The sequence below is a fragment of the Panthera uncia genome, chromosome B4, assembly GCF_023721935.1.
Source record: "Panthera uncia isolate 11264 chromosome B4, Puncia_PCG_1.0, whole genome shotgun sequence".
Classification (NCBI taxonomy): Eukaryota; Metazoa; Chordata; class Mammalia; order Carnivora; family Felidae; genus Panthera; species Panthera uncia.
Window position 1 is genome coordinate 129119720 of NC_064809.1, and position 24578 is coordinate 129144297.

The 24578-nt window shown below is 57.9% G+C and overlaps 1 protein-coding gene across 2 annotated transcripts; it reads right to left on the minus strand.

The window, feature by feature from the left end:
* Positions 1-4540: 4540 nt before the first annotated feature.
* CBX7 (chromobox 7) lies at positions 4541-24543 on the minus strand. 2 transcript variants are annotated; one of them, XM_049626386.1, is made up of 6 exons: positions 24195-24543; positions 21985-22028; positions 14816-14881; positions 10750-10816; positions 7794-8145; positions 4541-7405 (listed from the first exon to the last, which is right to left on the minus strand). In XM_049626386.1, the coding sequence occupies exons 1-6, from the start codon at positions 24261-24263 to the stop codon at positions 7251-7253; spliced, it is 753 nt and encodes a 250-aa protein (XP_049482343.1). In that variant the 5' UTR covers positions 24264-24543; the 3' UTR covers positions 4541-7250. The 2 variants fall into 2 exon arrangements, with proteins under 2 accessions (XP_049482343.1, XP_049482344.1); XM_049626387.1 differs by having other exon boundaries at positions 7794-7866; positions 24195-24540.
* Positions 24544-24578: the final 35 nt, after the last annotated feature.

A 24578-nucleotide genomic window follows, 5' to 3' on the forward strand; every position in this document is an offset into this window, starting at 1 on the left:
AGCCACCGTCAACTCTGGTTATGCTGTGAAAGTTCTTGTAAGTTTTTTGTTTGGGAAAATAGTTATTTTTCATATATATATATATATGTCATATAAAAATATGATATATATATAGAGACATATATATATATAGACATATATATAGAGATGGTCTATATGTCTATATATATATATGTCTCTATATATATCATATTTTTTCGTGTTTTATGACATATATTCATATGCATGACAGCGTTTAACGACCCCTGATCTCCCAAAGCCCTGGGGTACGTCTTGCTGACCATCAGGCCCGATATTTAGCTACAGGAGGTGCAGACAAGGCTGGGCACATTGCCTTGGCAGGCCTCTTATTGGGGACCCTGACAGGGAAGGAACAGAACCCTAAGTCCCGGGACGGAAACATTTGGGATAAGGTGTCTGAGAAACTTGACCGCCAGAGTCTCCTGACCCCTCGGGCTGGCATCGGAAGCCCGTCACCCTGACTGGGGAAGGGCAGACCCCTTGCTTGGTGACCGCGTGAAGGCCTCACCTGTGGCAGACAACCCTCCAGATTATACTCTTCCTTCTCAAGCTTCCCCTCCGCCTCCTTTCCTTATCCCGGCATGGCCCAAGCAGGGAAACACGCTCCCTCCCCACGAGGAAATTGTCAACTCGCTCCCAGGAGCCGGGGCAGCCGCGGACACAGCGGAGCAGGAACGCGCAGCTCGCAACGCGGGGCTGGACTGGAGGGTTTGAGACCTAGTGGCGCGAATAAACCGTACAGGAGAAGATGTCGGCGTTGAGAGCGTCCCCATGCCGCAGGATCTCCCCAGCTGACGAGGACACCTGGTGACAGCGGCGGGGCACGGCCAAGGTGGCCCCGCGAAGCCTGGCCCTGACGGCCTACTGTGGGATGGAGATGCTGTCGGGAGGGACCTGAATCCCCATCTTGGTGTTTAACTGCTGCCAGCTTTTAAGCCTACATCTGGGCAAACTGATGAGAAAGCCTGGTGCGTCTTCTTTGGTGCCAGAAGATTCAAACCCGGCCGGTACCGGGGAGCTTGGCCCCGGCCCGCCCTCCCAACAGCGAGAAAACCTGGGCCACTCTCCTCTCAGGTCATTCTGGGCCCGCCTGAGAGACACCCCGCCCCCACTCTCCCCAGAGATCTCAATTAGGCATGTAATCGGTATTTCCACACCCTTCTGGTGTGTGTGTGTGTGTGTGTGTGTGTGTGGCATGAATCTCAACAACTGAACCAAATTTGGGAGGGGGGGGTGGGTGGGGCTCATTTGCCTCTACAGGTGACCGCAACAGGTGCTAAAACCCGCCTGGGCATAGTTGCCAGGGAGGGGCCGGAAGGCTCGGGTTGGTGGAAATTTGGGGATGGATTTCTGACATCTGACCCTGCTCTCCCCTGAAGGGGGCACATTGTGACGGCCCGTCACCACAACGCGATGGTTGGAGAAAAACACCACGCAGAGCTTTGCCAGAAATAATAGAGCCTTGAGAAAATGTATATTGGAAGGTCTCTCTGGAGAGGCGGCCAATGTACGTCGCGAAGCCGAGCAGCTGGGAGACCCGCTCAAGGTGGACCCGCCGCCTGCCTCTTTGGTCTGTACTTCTCCGCTTCCTCAGAGACCACAACCACCTGCCACGGATCTGATCGGGGTCTTTGATTGTGCTCGCTCGACCCTAGATGACTCCCGCCACGCGCTTAAGCGAGTTCTGTCCTTCTCCGGAGAAGGCTCTTTGAACGCTGTAGTGAATCTTGAAGTCTTTTTGTTGATGGTTCGCACTTTCCCGATAAATATGGGAATGAGGAGCCGTGCGGGGCGACTGTCCTTCCAACTGTCGACCCCTGCTCCCTTTCTCTTGCCCCTGACTTGTTCGTGCCTCGTTCTTCTCTCGTGCGCCGCTGGATTTGTGCCCAATGGAGAGCACTCTCCGCAGAGAAGATCTCACAAGGAGGACAGGGCGAGCCATCTATCCATCTGACAGGGGATGACAGCCAGCCTCTGCCCTTGACAGCCGGTGCCTGCACAGTAAGCCCGCCAGTGGAATGACCATAGTGGGTGTGACACAGAGGGTGCGCGTGGCCTGGCCACCCGGGCTTCCTTTCACAAAGTTGTCCCGAGGCTAGTTCCCATCGCTGATGAATGGCCAACCTGTCAGAGGCAGGTGCTGAGGGTTCGCCCTCGATATGGCATCATCCTTCAAGGAGATCGGCCAGACCCTTCGTGGCAAGGGTCAATGACCCTTCGATTACACTGGCTTCCTTCCCTGCTGGAGAAGTCGGCAGTTCGCGCTTAGCAGATCGGACACCAACGCGCGATGAGGGTTTGCCTTCTCTGCCCAAACCACCCATCCATCCCATCACTGCCACCATCGCCCTGCAGAGCTGGGCCATTGCCCGCCAGGACCTAGTGTAGACACCAACAGTGCTGTGTCCAGGGAGAGCCGAGGGGGCAGACGCTACACTGGTCCTCCTCACCGCGGCAGTGTAGACCCTGGTCAATCAGAGGTCGACCTGGTTTCCGGCAAAGGGTAAGGAATTCCTCGGAAGCTACAAGTACCAACCGGTCACTTTGGCGAAAAGCGTGGTTACTCAACTGATGTGGCGAACTGACCTTGCTTACCCGACATGCCAGGGTCACCGCCACATGCTGCGGGTAGAGAGGTCACTGAGGCATCTCTCGGTGCCCGGTGGCGACTTTAAACGGGCACTCGCCGCAAACTCAGCTGATCTGACAAAGACGAGTCGACAAGGACTCAGACTCTTCGTGGACAAGAGGCTGGGTCACCCCACCGGGCAGACAGCCTGGACCAATGGGAACTCGGGCTGAGTGAGGGAGATGGTGAGGGTCAGACACAGGCTTGGGGTTGGCTATGGCACCGAGGACTCTTGCTGCTAAGTCTTTGTTTAGAGAGTGTAACTGGCCACCGCCTGGAAGACTCCACGAGAGTGAATTTGTGTGGCGAACGCACAGAGGAGCAGTGTGAGGCGTGGGCTGTGTCAGACGCCTTTAGTGGCCCCCCGGGCACACTTGGCCTCGGCTCTGGGTCAGCTGTGGAAGGGGACGGTTCCGTGTGCAATTAGACTGGCAGCGCGTCTCCATTTTCTGCCCCAGGCTCTTCCAATAAGACAGATGGGGTAATGGACGGTGGCCGCCGACATGTGCAAATCTTGGAAGTTGGGGGCTGGGTTCGCAAACCCTGGGGCAACCCTTGACCAGCGCTCAGGGAATAATGCTCCCGGCCCTCATCCTTCGGGAATGGGCGACTCTGGGCGACACGTGTGTCCTTCTGGGGTGACCTCAGGTGGAATGACACGGTAGTTGCCATAATGGCGACCTCAATAGCCCACCTCATTGCGGCTTCTCCTCCTTCCCTGACCCATTCTACCCCCCTCACCCCTACTCCTTGGATCACTTCCCAAATAAAGCCCCTGTCTTGGGCTCTGCTTCTGGGGTGACCAAGGCACCTCCAAACCTGCTTCTCCTCCTCTAGCCTCCACCCACATGAAGAACCACCATCTACCCAGTTGTCCAAACCAGAAACCGGGGCATCATCGTGATGCCTCCCTCGCCCTCACACCAAATCGTTTCCCAAGTCTTGGTAATTCTACCACCTAAGTCTATCGCCAGCCGATCCGTTCTCCCTCTTTCCCTGACACATCCGTGGCTGTGGGCACCACCACTCCCCACCTGGGCGGCCACTGGGAGGGTTGGGACACAAGTTGACTCTTACCTGTTCTCTGTTACCAGTCCTGCACGCTCCTGCTCGGTCTCTACCCTGAGCCCAGCATGAGCCTAAATGCAGAGGAGGGTAGCGGACTCTCCCAGCCCCCACTCATGTTTGCTCTGACCGCCACTTTCTGGGCCCAGACAGGTGTGCCGAGCTTAGCTGAACGGTAGGTGAGCATTAGCCCATGAGAGTCCAGGGTTCCAGAACCTGCAACTGCAGAGACTCGGGATATGGACCACCCCTGGGTTCTAGAAAAGAACACTCTTGGCAGGAAGCAGAGAAAAGGTGAAGGGATCCCGGCCTCTGATGACACCGTGCAGGGACCCTAATGGTGGGCGCCTGCCCATCTATGCTCCAGCCTCCAGTACCCAACCACTTTCCCACCCCCACCCAAAGTAATCCTGCTGTACATCTGGAGGGCTCAGAAAATGTCCAAGATCACGGTCAGCAAATGGCAGACCTGGGACCTAAATCCTTGGGGGCTGGAGCTCCTTCCTCGGCCCAGCTGTGACTCCGCCGAAAACGAAGGCTCGAATGCAAGAGCTTTTTTTTTTTTTTTTTTTTTTTCAAAATCATCTTTAATGTATTTTTAATAATTTTTTTTGCCTCATTTACCAGATAAATCATCTAAATAAATAGATGCTATACAGTCTCTTACCAATATCAGTACAAAAATAAACCGCGCTCTGCGTCCGCTCTAGCCCTCCCAGCACACACTCACTCGGAAAAGGCATGTGCTTGGAATCAATTCACACCCCCAACCCTCCCAAATACATTCACGTTGTCTGAACAAAGCTCGACGCTCATTCCGCGCAAAGGCAGCGTTCCTGTGCTGAGACGTGGAGGCCGGGCTGGCCACTTACAAAGCAAAGCTAAGCCACCTTACACGGGCATAGCGGCCCCCGCAGGAGGGGAGTCAGCAAGGGGATCATCACCCCGGAGGGATGACAGGGCTCGGCTGGGCATCACAAGTGGCCGTGCGGGGGTGGAGGAATCCTCTCCTCGCCCCATCCCACAGCAAGAGGAAAGTACCGACCGGGCTCTCTACATTCAAAATGGGTGGGGGCTGGAGGGGGGGAAGACAGGGGGTCCAACTCTTTCTAAGAACCCCCACCCCTGCAAGTACTGGCCTTCTGGGGAGGGGTGGGGTGGGAGCTCAGTGTCCCAGGCCCCACTGGGACGCTCAGGGCTGGGGAGAGGCCTGCAAGGCCGCACCCAGCCCCTCATAGAGGTCTCCATCCCAGGGAGCCGCGGGGAGCCCCGGCTCCCAGGGTTCTGCCCTCTCTGAGACGCGGGATGCTGAGGAAGGGGCAAGAAGCGTTTTGCTGCAGCAGACAGAACATCAGCCGTCTCACTCCACAAAGAGCCCCCCAAATCTCCAGGCCTGCTAATTGCACAAACAGCTCTTTCAAAGTGCCCATGAGGCAGGAAGAGGTCCCATGTCCCCTGGAGGAGGGGGGTTCCTTCTATTGCAAGCCGCCAGCCCGGTCCCAAAGCCACGGGCGACGGCATTCAATCAGACAGACCCCCACCCCCGGCCACCCTCCCCACCACCCTCACATCTGTTGGGAGCCCCTGTCCTGGGAGACACCCCCCCCAATTCCAAACTGCCCTTCCCCGACCCAGGGTCTCCCAGCTGGGCAGGGTGGAAGTGTCCAGGCGCCCCTCCTTCCCTGGTCCACCCCCACATACTCCTCTAGAGTCAACTTCCCAGGCTGGGAGGAACCACCAGAGGGGACCACCCCCCAATGGAAGCACTGAATTGACCCTGGACAACGAAGGATTAAGGAGGGAGGGGAGAGAGAGACTCAGGGATTTAGGAATCTTGCCAGCAGGGCACCCCAAACAAAAATGGGGTACAGGCTGTCTTTGGTTTGGGAACTTGGGGAGAAGGGGTCTGGGGGAAGAACCGCCCTATCCTTGCCTCAGCAGGGTTCTGCTGACTTCCTCAGGACAAAGCAGAGTGGGGAGAGAGCCCTGGGAGAGGGCGGGCAGGCCCCCCCCCCAAGCGCCCCCACTCTGATGATGGGGGAAAGGGAGAGGGAGCCAGCCTTTTACTTTTGCTCCCCTGGCACCCCCCACCCCCCGCCCCTGCCATCTGGCTTTTTCTCCCTTACAGGGCTGGGGCAGGGGAGAGGGGGAGAGGACGCTCCTCATTGCCAGGGAAGCCACTTGCCCGCGGGGCACATTTGCGCAAACCAGGAACCGAGGGCCCCTCCTCCTGGCAGCCACAGCCCCTTGCCGGGTGGGCCCGGGGCTTACACACAGCCTGACCCACCGTCCCCCGCAGCCAGACGGCAGAGAGACACGGCAGAGGTCCCCCCACAGGAAAACTAGGTCGCTCCCGGCTGTGGCATTTCGGACGAATGGGAAGGGGACACGGAATGCGAGGAGGGAGAGTTTCGGGAGTTGAAGGCTGCCCTGAGAAGGTGACGGGACGCTCCCTCCCTCTCTGGGAGGGCAGAAAAAGAGAGGAGTGGGTAGGGTTGAAAAGTCACCTGAGTCAGAGAAAACAAGAGCCCCTCGGGGGAAGAAGGACAGGGCCCAAGTGCCTCAGAGCCAGTGCTGACCCACGGCGCACCTGCACAGACACGTGCACACCTGTGGCCGGCCAGGTGAAGCCACAAAACCCCACTGCGTGCTGGGAGCATCGGAGGCCATCCTGCCCTCTGCTGACAGCTGTGAGCAAACGAGTTGGGACAGAGCCCGTCACATGATGTGCTGTACAAGGGTGGTTAAGGGTGGGGTGCCCCCGACAAGTTCTCAGGTGCTGCGAATCGCCCCGCATTCCCCGGGTCAGGGTTTCCGAACAGGAGATTTGCAAGGCCCACGGCCCACGGCTGCAGGCAGCGCGCGTGGTCGCGAGGGCACGGGGCCGGGTGCGCCCACCTCACGGGTCAGGCGATGCGGGTGGGGGAGCTCCCCGGAGAAGGGGCTCGGCGGGCAGCCTCCCCCAGGGGAAGACCTCTCTGAAGGGTCTGGAACGCACCCCAGCAACCTCAAAGCCTTCCTCCTGCCCCCTCATTTTGACCCAGTCCTTTTTGGCCAAAGCCAGCCTCCGTATCCCACCGCAAAGCTGGGGTGGAAAGTGACACACAGCGACCCACCCCCACCCGCCGCCCCCAAAACGGAAAAGGGAAACCAACCAAAAAGGCGGGAGGGGGTGGCTCAAGGGAGAGGGTCTGGGCCTTCCCGTTCTCCTTTGGTTCCTGGGACCAGCTGCTGCGTCTCTAGAGAACACTGGTGGTGGAGGCATCCGGGGGTGGGGGGCCCAGAGACGGCACCCTGACCGACAGAGCGATGCCGGGCCTCCCCAGCCCCCCAGACAGACCACCGAGCCTTTCTGTAAACATCACACGCAGAGAAAGGGGCGAGGTGGCGGGAAAGTGTCAGGATCTTCCCCCCCTTCTCCTGTTCCATATATTTTTAAATAAAATAATTACCCCGCCCCCAACCCCTCCCCATCTCTGGAAGTCCCCACCCCAAGCCCAAAAGCAAACAGTTTACGAAGAGTAAAAACGGTGACTCAGAACTTCCCGCCGCGGTCCCGGAAGAAACCTTCAGCCGCCTGGGCCTCGCGGAAGGTGACGGTGACGGAATTGGCGGTGATATCGGTCACTGTCACTTCGCTCGGGGGGAGCACGGGAGTCCAAGGAGGGGGCCCCTCGGCCAGGTCTGCATCTGCGGCAGCCACGGGAGAGAAAGGCAGAGAGATGGGGGACAGCGTTGACGACAGCGTAGGAAAGGTGGGAGCGGGAGGCAGCATGCAGACCCCCGCCAGCCCAGCACCGGGTCCCCCTCCACGTCCGCGGCCAGGTCGGGGCCTAGCTCAAGGCTGGACACACGGGAGGACGCCACTACATTTATCTTCCCTGCCTGGACCAGTTCACCCACAGTGGGACCACGGGAGGAGGGGGACCAGGCTGAGCCGGGGGCCCCTGCGGGCTGTGCAGCCTCAGGAGCCCGCCGGGCCCTCTCTGGGCCTTACGGCAGCTGAACCTGATGACTCGTGGGGACTTTCCAGCTCTGAGGGGCTCTGGGACTGGGCCTCGGGGCCTGGTCACCTTACCCTCCTCCTCGGGGGGCTGCTCAGCAGGCTCCCACTCGCTGGCCGCCTGCAGGACGTCCGGGGCTGCTGGCTCCTGCAGGAAGAGCTCCCGTGGATGGCTGTGACTCTCCAGGTCGGGCCCGCGGGGCGGGAACTTCTTGCGTGAGAGCCGCAGGTACTTGTGGGCCTTGCGCGGCTTGCGGAGCGGGAAGGGCAGGGTGGGCACCAAGGGGCCCTTGTCCACCAGCTCGGGCGCCCCTGCCTTGACCACCCCCTCAGGGCTCCCGCTGCCGAGTGGGCGCGTCAGGGAGAAGCACAGCTTCTCCTTGCCCTTGGCCTTGTGGGAGCTCCGCAGGTCCATGCTGTACAGCCGCTGCGGGGGCAAGCCAGGGCACGGCGGGTCAGCCCTGCCCTCCCCGCCACTGCCGCGCCTTTGCTCATGCCGTTCCCCCCCCCGCCTGGAGTGCCCTTCCCTGCGTTCCGTGGCCCGGAGCCGGCCATCACCCCGACCCCCACCCCGGCCCAGAAAGCCAGCCCCGAGCAGCCCAGCCCCAGCCCTGGCCGGGTACAGCCACTCGTCCTGGCCCCACAGGGCAGCCTCATCTCCCCAGGGGGTGGTAGGTGGCGCCGGGATGGGGCTGCAGGGAACATTACTCTGGTGCACAGCAGAGGAGCGTACAAGAGGTACAGACTGAACATCGACCAAGAAAAACCAAATCTCGGTTCGTGAAGCAGACAAGTGAAGGAGTTCTTCCTCATCCCAGGAAAGGCACTTCTGCTTACTAAAGGACCCCCAAAGCCGAAACAGCCAGGCCGTCGAGGAGATGGTGTGAGATGGAGGCCCTAAGGCTCCCGGGGCAAGTAACCAGGGGCGCACGTGGCACTGGGCGCACGGTCACGCGGCCACAGGGACAGTGCTCTGCCAGCAGCCTACAGGCGCTCCAGGTGCTCCTCCCCCTGAGCTGCGCGGGCCCAGCCCCCTGCCGATGCCCCGTCTCACTCTCGTGAAAATGGGGCCGGAGGGCACGTTCTCCCGCCACGCAAGGGCTGGATTTTTGTACTCCGGGGATTTGACTAATTGACTTTGGCAGAAATTTAGACAAATCCACGAGACATCCCTGGTGCTAAGGCGTCGGGAAGGCGTGGATCACGCTGGGACGGTACCTTCTGCTGCCACCTGTCACCAGGGGCCAAGAGTTTCCACGGAGAGCGAGGCCCTCAGATGGGGCCTGCCGGTCAAACATCTCCCAGTTGGGAGCAAGGCCCACATGCGCAGGCTGCATTCGCCAGTGCTGCCCACTAATGCCCGTCACACGGCATGGGGCATGGGTGGTTATGGGACAGGAGGAGGGCCGACCAGGCGGAGATCGGGACAACACTGCCATGCCGGGAGGGCTTATCCGATGGCAGCTTTACCAAAACCTGCTCCTTCGGCCCGGCTCACAGGCCATCACGAGCCCAGTAAGCTCCTCCCTCCTGCCGCCCACAGAGCGAGAACCTGCGGCTGCCCACAGCCGTCCAGGAGCACCCAGGGCCAGACCTGGGTTTGAATCCAGCTCTGGGTAAACTACCGGCCTCCCTGAGCCTCGGTTTCTTTGTCAGTGAGACGATGAAGAAAAGAGTGGCCAGCCTCTGAGACCGCCCCAACGATGCCCGCCTCGGGGAATTCACAGCCATGGGCAGTCCCCTGGAACCCTGGGCACTGTGGGTTGGGACCTCCAAGGCTAAGTCAGTAAAGACCCTGTGCTCCCACCTTCCTCGTGCTCTCTCTCTCTCACATCATCCACTCTGGGGGAAGCTAGTGGCCACGCTGCAAGGCCACCCGGGAGCCCTTGGAAAGTACCAGGCCTCTTGACAACATCCCGTGCTGACCTGCTGGCACGCGAGCAGCCGGCCGACGGTCCAGCCCCGGTCAAACCTCCGGATGAGTGCGCCCTGGCTGACATCGTGACCGTAACCTGAACTAGAAATCACTAAGGAACCAGCTACAGGACCCCTGAATTCCTGACCCACCGGGACTGGGTGAGGTACTAAGTGTTTATTGCTCTAAGTTGCTAAGTTCGGGGCTAGTTTGCTACTTTCCTTCCTGGGACCCAATTCACACCAAACCCTGTGAAAATACCCATCGCATGAAGGGAATCCCACCTTATCTGGCAAAAGTCCCAGGTGATCTCTAATCAAGGGTGGGCAGGAGACTGGACATGTCTCCTCACCCTGCGTGGGGACCAAGAAGCCTTATTTTTGGCTTCAAATACCCGGGTGAACTTTATTCACTTAAGGAGAGCAGGTACGCTGATCACCCCAATTTTACAGAGAACGCTCGAGCTCAGAGAGGCAGAGAGACCTGCCTCAAATCACACAGCCACGTCACTTCAAACTTCACCCGCGTTCCAAGCAGACCAGTGATGTCAGCAAAGTGGCCCCAAGACCTGGGTAACTTGGGGTGTCCCAGAGTCTAGACACAACCCCCCTGCCTGTGGCAGAGGATTGGAAAAGGGGGCCCCATAGGTTTCTTCTCACTCAAAAACGACACATTTCTAGGGCATTTCAAGACTACGGTCTCAGAATTCTGAGTGTCCTTTTCTTGGATTCTAAAATCCCAGGCTCCCACGTTTCCTCAGTTCTAACGTGTATGTGTCTGAGGTTCTCCAATGTTACAATCTTGTGTTCTGGTGACTTTGAGCGTGATGAAGGCTAATTTACAAGATTCTAAGCTTTCAAAAGTCTAGGCTCCCACCAGCCATAGACCCATCTTCCCCCGTACCCACAGCACCTCCCGCCCAGGCTGTTTTCCTTCCCCACGTCCCCCTGTGGAGACGGACCCACTAAGTCCCCCCCCCGCCACCCCGTGCCCTGGGCAGAGCAAAGAGGTTAAGTAGTTCGGCTCCACTGGCTGGTGCAAATGCATGGGGTGGGGGAGGCTGGTAGGAGGAGCAAGGGGGGGCCTGTGGGTGGGCACCAAGGCTGGTGGCGTTACCTGCAGCAGAAGCCGCTTGGGTTTCGGACCTCTCTTCCTATACCCCGACGCTCGGTCTCTCTCCTCCCTGGGGTGCAAAGCAGATGGCAGAAGAAAAGCAAACACTGGTGACATTTAAGGGAAAGGAAAGCATCCGCTCCGCCCAGCCCTCCGCTGTCTATGGGGAAAGGGGGCACCCACCACAGGCCACCCCCCGACCCCGGAGTAGGGACTCCTCCCCATTGCCCTCGTTAGACCGTAACAGTGGGGTCCCATGTTCATGTCCCAGGGTCTCGGTCTTCCCCTCTGACAAAAGGGGAGGGCACAGCCACCGGTCCTAATGCTGAGGAGGGACGCGGGCGACATCTCCAAAAGCAGGCGTGTCTTTACCGGGCTCCAGGGTCACGCCAGAGCCCCGCTCTGCACGCCACTGGGAACAGCCTCCAAAACAAAACAGTTTCCACCCTCAGGAGAGTTGTATAGAAACCTGCCAATCAAATTTGCCTCAGACGTCCCAGGGGGGCTGATGAGCATGGTCACGGTCCTTCTGTAAGCGAAGCCCTGCCCAGATTTCCCCCCATTTGGGATCTGCATGAACCTGGTGGAGAGGACAGGCCCTCACTGTATCATCTGGTTGGGGAAAGGGAGGAAAGCTCGCCTTTTCGGAGTCCCTGGTGGATGCCAGGTTCTCTGCTGGGTGCCCTCCCCACAACCCACCTGCACAAACACACACACAACCCAAGGATGTGTACAAAGTCACACGGGACACATGCGAGACATCGCAACAGAGACTCCAGCAACAGCTTCAAAGCCATTTTCATTCCACCTTTTCATCTCATTCCATCCCACTCTCCATAGCTAGCCCCCACTGCAGAGGCCATGTGGGCAGGAGAGAGAATGCGGGGGCCGGGAGCGTGCCCCCTTCCCGCTGCGGGCTGTGTGACTCGGGGCGGTCTCTCCATCTGAGCTCGGCAAAACCGGAGAGTCCCAGGCAGCTGGTCCACCGCCAGCCCTCCTCGGGGCGGCAGCTGTCTGCCGTCTCCAGGGGTGCTGGGGAGACGCACCTCGCGTGGGGCCCTCCCTCCCTGCCTGTACGCTTGGCCGCAGCAGGTCTGACCCGGGGCCCCGGAGCCGGCGTCTGAAAGCAGCAGCCAAGGCGCTGTGATAGCAGCCGCTCGGCTGCCAGGAGGGACCTGCCAGCCTTTAAGGGTGAGAATCTTCCCTCGGAAGCTGGTGCCGGGCACCAGGACACCCTGTTCCAGGCCCAGCTCTCCCCTGATCCACGGGAGACCCTGGCCGGTCGCTTCCCCTCTGGACCTCAGTGCCCTTGTCTGGAGCGAGCGGTCGCTTCTCAGCCGGCCACCAGGGCTCCTGGGAGAAGCAAGAGGGGTCCCTGGGATTTATCGAAATAGGGGGGAGAAAAAGCTAAAATGATAAAGTGAGGTGGAGGAGGAAGGGAAAAAAAGAAGAGAGGAAGAGGAGGAGGAAGTAGACAGGGGGAAAGGGAAGGGACTTAGGGGAAAAGAATAATGATGGGAGCGTGTTTGTGACGTTTAGGTAAGTGTGGCGTATGATCATCACATACCGGACGCTCTGCACAAGGCACTGCTCTACCTAAGGCCCCCCTGTGAGGGAGCCACTATTACTATCTTCATTTTATAGTTGTGGAAACTGAGGCACAAAGACGCTAAATGACTTGCCCCATGCCAAAATTCTGACAACTTCTGCCACTGAGCTCCGGGCTCCAGGCCTAGTGAGGGTCAGGCCCAGGGTCCAATCAGGGCCCCCAGGGCAGGCCTGGAGCCCAGGCCACATGATCCGGGTTTCCGATCTACAGCGTGCATGCGTGCGTGTGTGTGAGTGTGTGCACGTGCATGTGTGAAGGGGGAGAGGTCCATTCTATCCAGTCCTTACCACCCAGGGCCTGGTTTCTGCCAGCCTTGGGTCCTACCCATCAATGGCCAGTGCTGTAGGGCTGTGGCGACTTAGGAGTCGTACCCTCTCGGCCTCTCCCTGCAGGCGGGACTCCCCAAAAGAGCCCCCTTGCCAGACTCCCTCTGAGTCTCTTTAAAACCCTGCAGAGCAGGTGTTAAATGGACATCATCCCTCTTTCACCTCCTTTTCACCAAGACTGAGAGAGAAGAAGTCGGCTGAAAGTCACACAGTGGGTCTGTACAAGCTCTTTGTTTGTTCCTTAACTATTGACTTTCCTGACTCCTTCAAAATAACATCCGGATCTTGCACCAGGACCTACACGGCACTCCCTGAGCTGCGCCCCCCGTTCCCTCAGCTGCCCCATTCCTGCCTCATCTCCCACACCTTACCCGGCTCACATCACCCCAGCCAGCCACACTCACAGCCACGCTGGCCTCCGTGCTGTTCCTTAAACACCGGCTCTCACCCCAGGGTCTTTGTACTGATTGTTCTCTTTACCTGGGATGTCCTCTAAAATACTCACTGGGCTCAATCCCTCGCTTAATCCAGGTCTCTGGTCACACCCCCCACCTAACCACCCACTGACCCCTGCACCCCTACCTATCCCCTCTCTCTGACCCCAACCCTGTCTTTGCAGCAGTTATGACCATCTGATACTGTATACGGGGGTTTTTTTTTATGTTTTTTTATTGCCGGTCTCTGCACTGGAGCCCCATGAAAATAGGGTTGTCTGTTGGTTTGGTTCCTTGCTGTGTCCCCAGACACCTGGAATAGTGTCTGGCACACAGCGGAACCTCAATACCTGTTGCGCAAATGAACGAACGACCCTTAGTTACCATCGGGAAGATAATTCACACACGTGTGCCCACACTTACTGGCCTACAAAGTGCTTTCAGAAACCTTGGTCCCCATGAGAGCCCCATGAGATCAGCACTCTTATCCCCACTTCACAGGTGGGGAAGATGAGGCTCCAAGAGGAAAAGGCCTTGCCCATCGCCACACAGCTGGCGAGTAACAGAGCTAGGGTGCTAACCCAGGACTTTGGCACCTGCCCGGCACTCTCCTCGCTACAGTCCGGGACATTCCACAGGATTTTCCCAAGCACCCGGGGGCAAGAAAGAAGCTGAGGGACAGGGACACCCTGATTTTTAAAGGAAAGAACCATGGAAGGTCCTTGGAATCGGCAACAGGAAACTTCCTGGGGGAGAAGCCGTGGGAAGAGGGCAAGGAGGGCCAGAGGAAGGGCATCTGACTTGGAGTCAGAAGCCCTGGGTTAAGTCCTAGGCTGGCTGCTTCCAGCTGCGAGACACCCGGACAAGCTCCTTAGCTCCTCAGGGCCTCAGTTTCCCCATCCATCCAATGAGACCCTCATCCCTGTCTCAGGAGGCTACCGCGAAGGGCCAAATGAAAGCAATTTTATGAAAAGATCCCGCCCTGCAGGGTCTCCAGGGAAGAGGCAGGAGGGTTTGGGCTGCCTGCTGGCAGGGAGGTCGGTCAAGCTGGAGCTCATGCGGCAGACGGGGATGGCGAGACTCAAAAGGCTCCCACATCAGGAGAAACAACATTCTGTCAAAGGCTCCCCTCTGAGATGCGCCCTCACTGCCCACCGGTGGAGCTGCCGATCGCGAACCGACCTTCGGAATCGGAGCAGAGCACTGGCAGGTAAGGGAGACTGAGGTAAGGGAGCTTTGCCCAGGGCCACTGAGCTGGGAGGCGGCCAGGTGGGATGGACCAGAACTCAGATGTCCTTGATCCAAAGCCATGGTCCCCAGCCTTTCTTCAGCTTCACCGGACCTCCCTTCGCTTGGTGGGAGAATCTCTCTCTGATCTGTCCCCAGGGCCATGATGGCGCATTACTGATACTGTGTCCCTCACACAGGGCGTCTGTGAAAAGCATTTTTACACTCTTCGCAGCAACTGAAACCCCAACTTTAGGGAAACCGGGGCCGGTGTTATTACAGACAGCCCATTTTACAGCAGACAGACCGAGGCCTGGGGAGGTTAGAGACGTGGCCAGCGTCGCTCAGCGACAGGAATGGGACCCAGGACCCCCAGCTGCAGACTAGACCAGGCTGTCCCCACCAAGTCCCCGACCCCCACGCCCATGACCCTCATCCGGAGCCAAGCCAGCGGCAGGCTGAGGCCCCCTTACTTCTCCTCATAGGCCATGACCAGGCGGGGGTCCAGGATGTGCTCTTCTGGCTCCCATGTGCTGTACCTGGGGAGAGAGAGGAGAGGTCAGACGCGGCCCTGCTCCCCACTGGCATTCACGGAAGCTACGGTAGTTCCACCTGGGCCCACTGGGGGCAGGGGCGGGGCAGGCTTCTGGCCCTTCCCCGGTCCGGCGTAATTGTCACCAACTCCCGAGAGCTGTTCCTGGCTGCCCAGGCTGGGTCGGGAGGCTCCCACGACACTAGGACTGCCCTCGTTCTGAGCACCGATCACATCAGCCTCTAAACAAGTGTGTCTAACTCCCAGTTAGACCTCGTGTTCACCTCAGGAGCACAGGGTCCTTCTCCCAGGATTCCCTTCCCATGAGAGGCATGAGCATGTGGTCAAGAGCGGAGGCTCTAGAGCCAGACCAGCTGGGGTCAAATCCCAGCCCTGCCCTTGCTCGCCACACAACCTTGAAGGATTTCCTCAACACTTCTGTGCCTCCATTTCCCCAACCATAAAGAGCTCCCGTGCTGCTTAATGCATTCACCTAAGGGCTCCGTGCCTATTCCTTTTGCTGTCCCCAGCCATCCTCAAGCCCTGGCCCCAGCATGGCCCTCTCTGCCTGGGCCGAGCTACTCCCTCCCTCCTCGGTACACATCTGCACCTTCACGGCCAGGTCTGAAGTTCCCTTGTCGGGCCCGGCACGCAGCAGGAATTTGGTAGATGTCTAGTGACTGACTGGTACAGAGATGCCACGGCAGGCCCCTTGGTATTTCCACCACCCCCCCACCAGAGACCATCCCCTGTTGGGACAGATCTGGAAGTCAGAGCTCAGCAGTTCCACAGCTCAAGCCACCTTTGATCCACATGCACTATCATTTACTTAATATCTGCCTTTCAAATAGATCACTTTTTTTTTTAAGTGTATTTATTTATTCTTTTTGAGACAGAGTGTGAGACGGGGAGGAGCAGAGAAAGAGAGAAGGAAAAAGAATCCCAAGCAAGCTCTGCGCTGTCAGCTCAGAGCCCCAAGCGGGGCTCGAACTCATGAACCACGAGATCATGACCTGAGCCGAAATCAAGAGTCGGACGATTAACTGACTGAGCCGCCCAGGTGGCCCTAAAGCAGGTCATTTTTTTTTAGTTTAATAATTTTATTTTAAAATCAAACTTTAGGGGTGCCTGGCTGGCTCGGTCAGAGGAACATGCCACTCTTGGTCTCGGGGTCGTGACTTTGAGTCCCATGTTGGGTGTAGAGATTACTTAAAAACATAGATTAAAAAAACAACTTTATATCACTTCATGAATGGAAAAACTAGTACAGTTCACCATAAACAGATGCCAGTGCATAAAAAACTAAAAGTTTTAAAACACAAATCTAAATGTGTGTATGCATACACATACTCAAACATACAATACACACACAAACATATAAATACACATGTGTGTTCATGTGTGCGCACGTATGCATACAAACAACACCAGAGCCACGGACTATGATTCTGACCCAGGTGGCCCCCAGCTGCCCTAGGTAAGAAGGGAGGTGAGAAGTGTCACGGAGGTGTTAGGAGGCAGAAAGAGGCTGGGGCCAGCCCCTCCTCGGGCTGCCTCCTAATCAGCCGAGCTAAAACCTTCACCTTCAACTGTCCTGGGACACTGATACCCACCAGCAGTCCAATCCAGATTCGAACAAGCTACCCAAGGACAGAATCCTTTCCTCCTTCCTTCCACGGACGCTTCTGCGCACCTACTGTGCGTTGGGCCCCGTGTCAGGCTCTGTGGACTCAGTGACAAAGGTCTGTGCCCTGAGGACCTTATAGCCCTTACCCAAGTGCCACAGGCCCAGCCTGATCGGGCACAATGACACCTTCCTTGTACGTGCTGTGCTCTCCTCCTGACGGCCAGTCCCTCGGTGACTACCTCCTCATCCTTTAGGAGCCAGGCCCTTGTAGCTTCCCCTGACATCCTCTCCAAGCTGTCCCACTCCCAGCCTCCTCCCTGCTGCTCGCCACAGCCTGGGCACTTGGTACTTCCAAAATTATTGATGAACCCAGCTGGTATCTTGGTTGGCAGGCTGTAAGCCCTCCCCAGGGTGCCCAGCCCAGCCCCAGTCCCTCGGTGCTCTGGGAAAGGTGACAGAAACCACTGTAGAGTTTTGCTCACCCTGAAGAAATGCTAAAAGTGAAACTTTTTTTTTTTTTTTAGTAGTTGGAGTAATGCCCAAAGTGTAAGCAACCAGAGACTGGCAAAGACTCCCAACCTTCCTCTCCCAAAACAAAGGCTGACTTTCCCCAACTGTAACTAGAAACAAGAAAAGAGGAATTTTGCTTTCCTCCTGTGTCCTCTGTCCTCTGCCTCGCCCTCTCTGCTCTGTTAAAATATCCCTACAGTGTTCTAGTCCTCTCTGTCCTGCCCACTTCTCCACTGCCCTGCCCATTTCTTTGTTGATGGAGGTGCTGTGTGGTTCCTGGCAAGTCCCCAACCTCCTCTGGACCTCAGTTTCCTCATCTTAAGAATCACCACCATCATGGTAACAGCACGACTGCCAGGGACTACTCAATTCCTCACAAAACCCCTATGAGGTAGGTTACCCCACTTAAAGACGAAGAAAGGGAGGCACAGAGGGTAAGCATCTTGCCAAGGTCACTGAGACAGCACGTGACCAGTCTGTGGTTGGAACTGTTGAATCTTGGCCACCCTCTACCTTTGGGTGTCTCACATGTCACTGCATCTGTCTCCCCGCCGGACTGTAATGTCTTCGGGAGACGGGCAGTGCCCGACTGACCATGCCCCGTGTCTGACGGGGGCCTCGTACACAGTACGTGCACAGAAAGGGTCAGTGGATTCAGGGGACATTGTTACTGGGCTGGGGCTGCTGGGGGTCTGAAACAATGGGAGAGGGTCAGACCAGGAAGCAGGAGGCCAGGTCCTGCTCCGTGCTGCGCGAGAGAAAAAGGAGGGGGACTGCGCTACGTCTCACTCTCCCCGACATCCCTGTCCCATGAAGTGGAGGCCATTAGCCCCGCTCCGCAATGTGGAGAGAGAGACCAAGTCGAGGGCAAACCCGCTTTGCGAAGAACTGGGCGCGGGCAGCAGAGCACCCAGCCGGCGGGGCTCACAGCCTAGATACCACGGAGCTGAGTCTGCGGGTCGCAGGGCGGAATGGGGCGGGGCGTGAAGGGGGGCGGACGCGGGCTGGGCGGGAACGGAGCGCTCCACGGGGCGGGGCGGAGAGCCCCACTTGGCCCCGCCCCGCCCCCTGCAGCGGGTCCGCCGTGAGCGCGCACGCACGAGGGGCGCGCCCCGGATTACCAGGCCAGCCAATGAGGGGCGGGGGCGGGGACGGCGCGCGCCGGCTCCGAGGTAAACACGGCCACGTGACCGACCGCCCCGCCCCCTCCCCCCCCCCCCGCCCGAGTCCGGGTAAACAGGCTCGCGGCCGCCCCGCCTGGGCTCCGCTGCGCAGGCTCCCGCCGTGCAGGGGGCGGGGGCGGGGCCCCCCAGAGCCAGGCCCGCCCTAGTACCCCCACCCTCCCATTTAAAGCCCTCCAAAAAACGAAGCAGCGAGGCGGACTCGGGTGCGCCGGTAAGTCCGCCGCTGGGGCCTCCAGTTACTCATCCGTGAAGTGGGACTAATGTGAGAATTAGTTGTGCGAAGCCACGTGAAGCACTTAGTTCAGCGTGACACATAATAAAAGCAAATGCTCGTTAAGAAATCAGTTCCAAGCAAGTGCAAAAACCTCCCAGGCCCCAATCCTGGACTCTGCTGCGGCTGCCCAAACCCTGCGCTGGAAGGAGATGACGCCCTTCCTCTGCCCCTGGCATTGCTGTGAAACTTTTCGGGTCTCAGGCAGCCTTGCCAGGGTCCTGTGAGGCTAGGGCTCCATTTTACAGGGGGAGAAATGGAGGTGCAGAGGTTGAGGGCTTTGCCCTGGGTCACACAGCTTGTAAATCTACAGAACGAGGGTTCAAAGGCAGCCTGGTCTGCCTAGGCACTCCAAAGCCTAGGCACTTCTTACTGAATAGTCAAAAGACCAAAGGACAAAAGATCCTCAGTCACCTTTGGCAGAGCTGACTGTGTATCACAGGGGCTAGGTCCCCAAATTCTGGGGTCAGGCAAACCATAGTTCAAATGATCCCAGCTGTAGATGACCCTGGGCATGGCCTCCTCTGCTGTGGATTTGTTTCCCCATCTGTAAAATCGGTTGCCATGAGGCACTTAAAAATGGGCCAATACCTGACTCAGACAAGGTGCTTACTGACCAGCAGCCTGATTATTGCTGTACCCACTGACAATATCATTACCAAAGCTCCATGGAGGCAGTCCTCCCTAAAAGATGGGGTAGTATTCACAAGTGGTAAAGGAAGGAAGGAAGGGAGGAATGCATTCCCAAAAGGGGAACAGCAGTCCTGGGCAGGCTGAAATAAGTGGGGTATCTGACAGTCTCCGTGGGGCAGAGGGCCTGTACCTGGTGACTTAACATCCATCACCCTGTTCCCCTGGCCCCTCCCTGGGCAATTTGCAGTACCTTCCAGAACAAACAAGATAGCTCCTCTGCCCCATCTGCTGGGGATGAAGGGCAGTCATTTGTCTGCAGTTGGGGAGAGAAAATGGGCAAAGCATGTAATGGCCTAAAAGGGGCCTGGCACAGAGTGTTTGTTTAAATCATGGTTTCTGTTACTAACATAAGCCTCCTTGGCCACGGTGAGGAAGGTGCTGCTGAGCAGGAGAATCAGACTCTCCCCCAGCCAAGGCTCCCAGGCCTGCCCAACTACCCACTCCCCAGCCTCTCTCTCAGCCTCTTCTCCAAGCAAGGCCCCCTGAGAAGAGGAGACTAAGCCCCAGTGGATTATAAAAGGGCCTGGGTTCTCCTGCTCTCCCCCTGACTGAACCTGTCTTCCCCCAAGTCAAGTGGGGTGATACAGCAGGTAGCATGGGGTTGGAAGTTATACTCTTGTAATGATCCCCCCTTTGGGCCTCAGTTTCCCCATCTGAGGGCTGACCCAAATCATTTCTAAGGCTATGTTGAGTTTTAATGGCGAATGGGATTTCCCAGATCCCTTTCCTGGCTGCAGGGAAACCTAGAAGCTGAGCTGTCTGACTTTGTGTTAACGACAAACATTTCCTAAGTGCCTGGTCACCTGAGAAAGCACCAGTACTTTATCTCCATCATCTAATCCTCACAACAATGTTGTGACACAGGCCTCATCATTCCAACCTGGAGATGAGGGACCACAGGCCCCACCATGTTGGGGACCTGGATGGCTGTGAACCAGGCCAGGAACCCAGGACCAATGTGCAGGAGAGTCAGGGGTGCCCCAGGTCATCTGGTCAAACAGGACTCCCAGAACCTTTGCGGAGTCACCAAAGGCAGGCATTAGGGCCCCCCTGGTGGTCTCAGCATGTTAAGAAACAAGTGGCATCAGGGTGAGGGGCTCAGGCCAGCAGAAGCACGAGGGACTGGACTGCCTTTGGAGTGCCAGGCCCTTCTCTCCTGGCTGAAGCTCTGGTAGGCAGACATATCCGTTTGGGATTTAAAAAGTGGAAGAAGGAAAAAAAATAAAAAATAATAATAATAATAAAATTAAATTAAATTAAAAAGTGGAAGAAGGAACTTTTCATTGAGAGGTACCTCTGTTTAGAGAAGGAAATCTTTCAAAAGATGGGAGTCTACAGAGGAGGAAAAATAGCCAACAGTGCTGTGAAGGCCAACAGGCTGGTGACCACACCCCAGTGCAGTGCCTTCTGGCGCACAAGCTGAGTGGGGAGCGTGCACCCAGGGAGTCAGCGCTCCTGCGGCCGATCCTAGGCATCTTCCTTTTCTAGCTCTCCCTCAACTCTTAACTGCTTCTTCACCCCGATGAGTCCACCTCTCATCTGCCGTGAGGAGCAGGGGATCCCCCTCCAGTTCTGGGGTGTTGGGGAGGGGGCAGCAGGGGCAGCGGGAGCCAACCGGCGCATTATCTGGTGGGCCAGCCACCGACCCCAATCCTCAGGACGCCTGCAGGGTGCCCTGAACACACGGGCCCAGGACTTTCACCCGCAAGGTGAAGGAGCCTGGGAGAGGGGAGCAGGGCCTGGCCTAATGAGCCTGTTTTGTAGAAAGGGAAGCTCAGGTGACATAGGCTGTATTCCCCTCTGCTCTGTTTCCCCACCAGGCTCCCATGATGCTCCTAGAATCCAATACCAGCTCAGCCCTCAACGTAAACACAGCAGAAAGCCCCCTGCACAGAGAGCAGAGGCTCTGGGCCAAGGGGGTTTCCAGGAGGGCAAGGAGGCAGGGCACCCACAGACCAATGAAGAGGCCCCACGACTTGCTCAGTCCCTCCCACTCCCACCGCCCTGTTGGGTGGTGATTGGTTACTAGGAAGGTTCCTGATTGGACCTTAGCAGGAGAGGTGGAGCCACTGAGAGAAGTCCTGGATCCAGCACCCTGGCCCCCAACTCCAAGATGGAAGAGGCACAGAGGAGACTTCCGCAAGCAGGGAGGCCCAGTTCAAGTCCCACCTCTGCCTCCACTTGCTGTGGGACCTAAGGCAAGGCGCTTACCTTCTCTGAGCAAGCTTTCTCATCTTTAGAGATCACCACCATACCTGCTTCACAAGGCTGTATGGAAACCTGCTTGGTAGACTGGAGAATGCTGTCCAAAGGCATAGGGGGCTCAGGCTCTGCCCCTAGCTCTATGGCACTGAGGACTCATGCTGCACTGGCTAGACGTGTCTAATCCAGCCCCACAAACCCGCACTCGGCCTGTATTTGTTCTGCCTCCACCTGGCGAGCAGCCATGTCTGAAGCCAAGACGCTGGGCCTTCACCTCCCAGGTGCCAGGAAAGGCCAGAAGGAGGGGAGGGGAGGCTGCAATCAGGAGATGAAGCTCAACCCAGAGAAGAGCAGGAGAGAAGAGGAGCTGGGGCCCACCTTGGCCCTCATGTCCTTCTAGTCCCTCAGCTGGCAGAGGGGACACTGAGACCCAGAGAAGAAGATGATTTAGTCAAGGTCCAATGGCCAATTACTAAAGCAGCTGGAGCTAAGAGCTAAAAGCTAAAAGCAGCTGGAGAGGCAAGAGGCATAGAGAAGGGTGAACAGGTAGGCAGACACACAGACACACGGACAGACACACACACACACACACACACACACACACACACACACAGGAGCCTTACTTTGGAGGCCATCCTTTCCATTTCACCAGATATTCGACTTTACCCTGGGAAGAAAGAAGAGCAGAAACAGTGAGATACACGGCTGCCCCAAAAACCACTCCCGGGACAGTAAGGCCCAATCCCTACTGTGCACTGATGTTCCCCCAACACATACACAGCCCAGGGACACGCCCCCTCCCACAAGATCCCCCACCAACCCAGAGACACCCAAACTTTGGCTGCTGCGTGATCACCCCTGGATCGCTTTCGCTTCCTGCGAAAGCACAGGCGCACATCTGGCCCCAAACATTTCTGGGGCTCCTGCGGCAGAAGCTCAGAGCTCGTGTCACACACACGGGGAAACTAAGACCAAATGGGGCAGGTTATCGCCAAAGATCCAGTGTCCAGAGTCCCAGTGCTAAGACCGTAAGTCTTAACTTTTTAGAACAGAAGACTCTCCAGGTCCTAGAAAAATTCCTCACTGGTGTGTTTCCCATGGTGCTAGTCCCACCAGCCAGCCCCCTCTCTGGGAGGGGATGCCTCCGGCCCAGAGGTGACCCCCGGCTCAAAAGACCCTGGTGGGACCCCAGAGAAGACTAACAAAGTCTCCCCCTTCAGAAGTGGTGGTCACATCTCTAGTAGTTACAAAATAGAGCCTGACCCCTCCCTTCCTCACTGACCAGGCCTGGCTTTCCAGTCCAAACCCATCCCCACCACGTCTTAAGACCAAGACGTGTCACCTCCTCCAAGAGGCCTGCCCTGACCAACCTTGCTAAGGCCATCTCTCCCACCTTCCACCTCTCTTTCTGCATAGCACAGGGCCCCACTTGAGGACACCTGCATTTATTTCCTCGTTCGTTATGTGTCTCCTCTGCCAGAATGCCAGCTCCATGAAGGAAGGGATGTAGTCTTCCCTGGGGCTGAGAATGCTGCCTGGTACATAACAGGCCCTCGAAAAATATGTTTTGAATGAAGGCTGAAGGAACGATGTTCCTCACCCTCCACGAAGAAGGAAGGTAACCGCTGTATCTGCTTAGGCTGCAGTGCATGGAAAACACTGGGCTTTGTGGAATAAATTAAAATCGAGGAAACCTTGGAAGAAGGGAGAAGGAGGAAGGGCAGCCCCAAGAGTTCAACCCCATCAGAGCTGGGGGAAAGAAAATCCCCACCTCAAACTTCACCCTTGGCCCAAGATGCCAGGACTGAGTTTTCTCTCTCCAAAGAAGATGAGCTAGCAATGAGCCAACTCGAGCTCCCGCTCTACCCCCATCACTAGCTTGCTGTGTGACCTTGACCAGGTCATTTCCTCCGCCTGGGTCTGAGTCTCTGCCTCTGTCAAACGGGAGGGAGAAGGCGATCTCTAAGACCCCTCCCAGCCCTACCACTGAAGCCTCCCAAGGGGCTGCAGAGAGGAGACGAGGGGACAGGATGGTGGTGACTGCCAGAGGATGAACTTTCCCCAAGGGCTTCCATCCCCAACCTCCAGCGCGAGGCGACCACTCTGCAAACAGGTGCACAGGACGTACGGACCGCCAAAGCCAAGCCCCGAGGCGCGGGTACCCGAACCCAGTGGAATAGATGCCTCCTTAAATTGCAGGGCGTCTGTTTGGGAGGCGAAGGGAAGGGGGAGGAGCTTAGAGGATGCCCCAGCGCCGTAGGCGGCTTCACTGAGCCTGGCCGGGCGGGGCTGAGAGTTGGGGTGGGGAAGACAGAGAGGTGTGCGCTGGAAGACCGGGAAAAAGACCGAGGTGGGGGTAGAAGGGATCCGAAAAGGTCGAAGTCCAGAGCTAGTCTTCGGAGGCGGGAGGCTGAAGCTCCGCCTCCAACTTCAAAGGTCTCGGTACCGAATCGAGTCTTGAGTTCGAGACCCAGCTCCGACGCTAACACACCAGGCAAGCCTTTTCCTCAACTTGGGCCTCAATCTCCCCTTATTTAGAATGAGGGGAGGTTGAGGAAGGATGGCGTTCAGGATCCCTACAGTCTGATCCTAATCTCCAGCTCTGGCGGGCTCAGCTGCCCCCAGGATGCTGGGGCGACAACTTTTATTCTACTCCGTCCTACAAGGCGGCGGGGGAAACTGAGGCACGGACTGGGGAGACGAGCCCAGCAGCGCGGAGCTGCCTGGGCCCCCCGCCCTACTTTTCCCCCTCGCCGCCAGCGTGGAGGGGACGGTGCTGGGGACAACAGGGGACCCCACAGGGGTCCTGGGAGCCGCCCCCAGGCAGCCTCACCTTCCGCACGCGCTTCTTCCGGATGCTCTCCACCGCGAACACCTGCTCGCCGATGGCTGACAGCTCCATGCGGGGCGGCGGGCGAGCGGGCCCGGGGCCGGGCCGGGCCGGGCCGGGGGCGGAGCTGCGGGGCCGCGGCTGAGGCGCGCGATGCTCGGGCCGGCGGGGACCCCGTCACCCTCGCCCGGGCGCGCACGCGCACGCGCACGCGCGCACACCCCCTCGCGCTCCCTCACGCCGCCGACGTTCCATTTTTGAACCTGCGCAACGTTTTCCTCTGCGCGAGCGAGCGAGCGAGCGAGCGCGCGAGGAGGGGGCGGGGCGGGGGCTCGGCTCGCGCCCGGCAGGTCACGCCCCTCCCTCCCGGGCCTCCCTCGCCCCGCC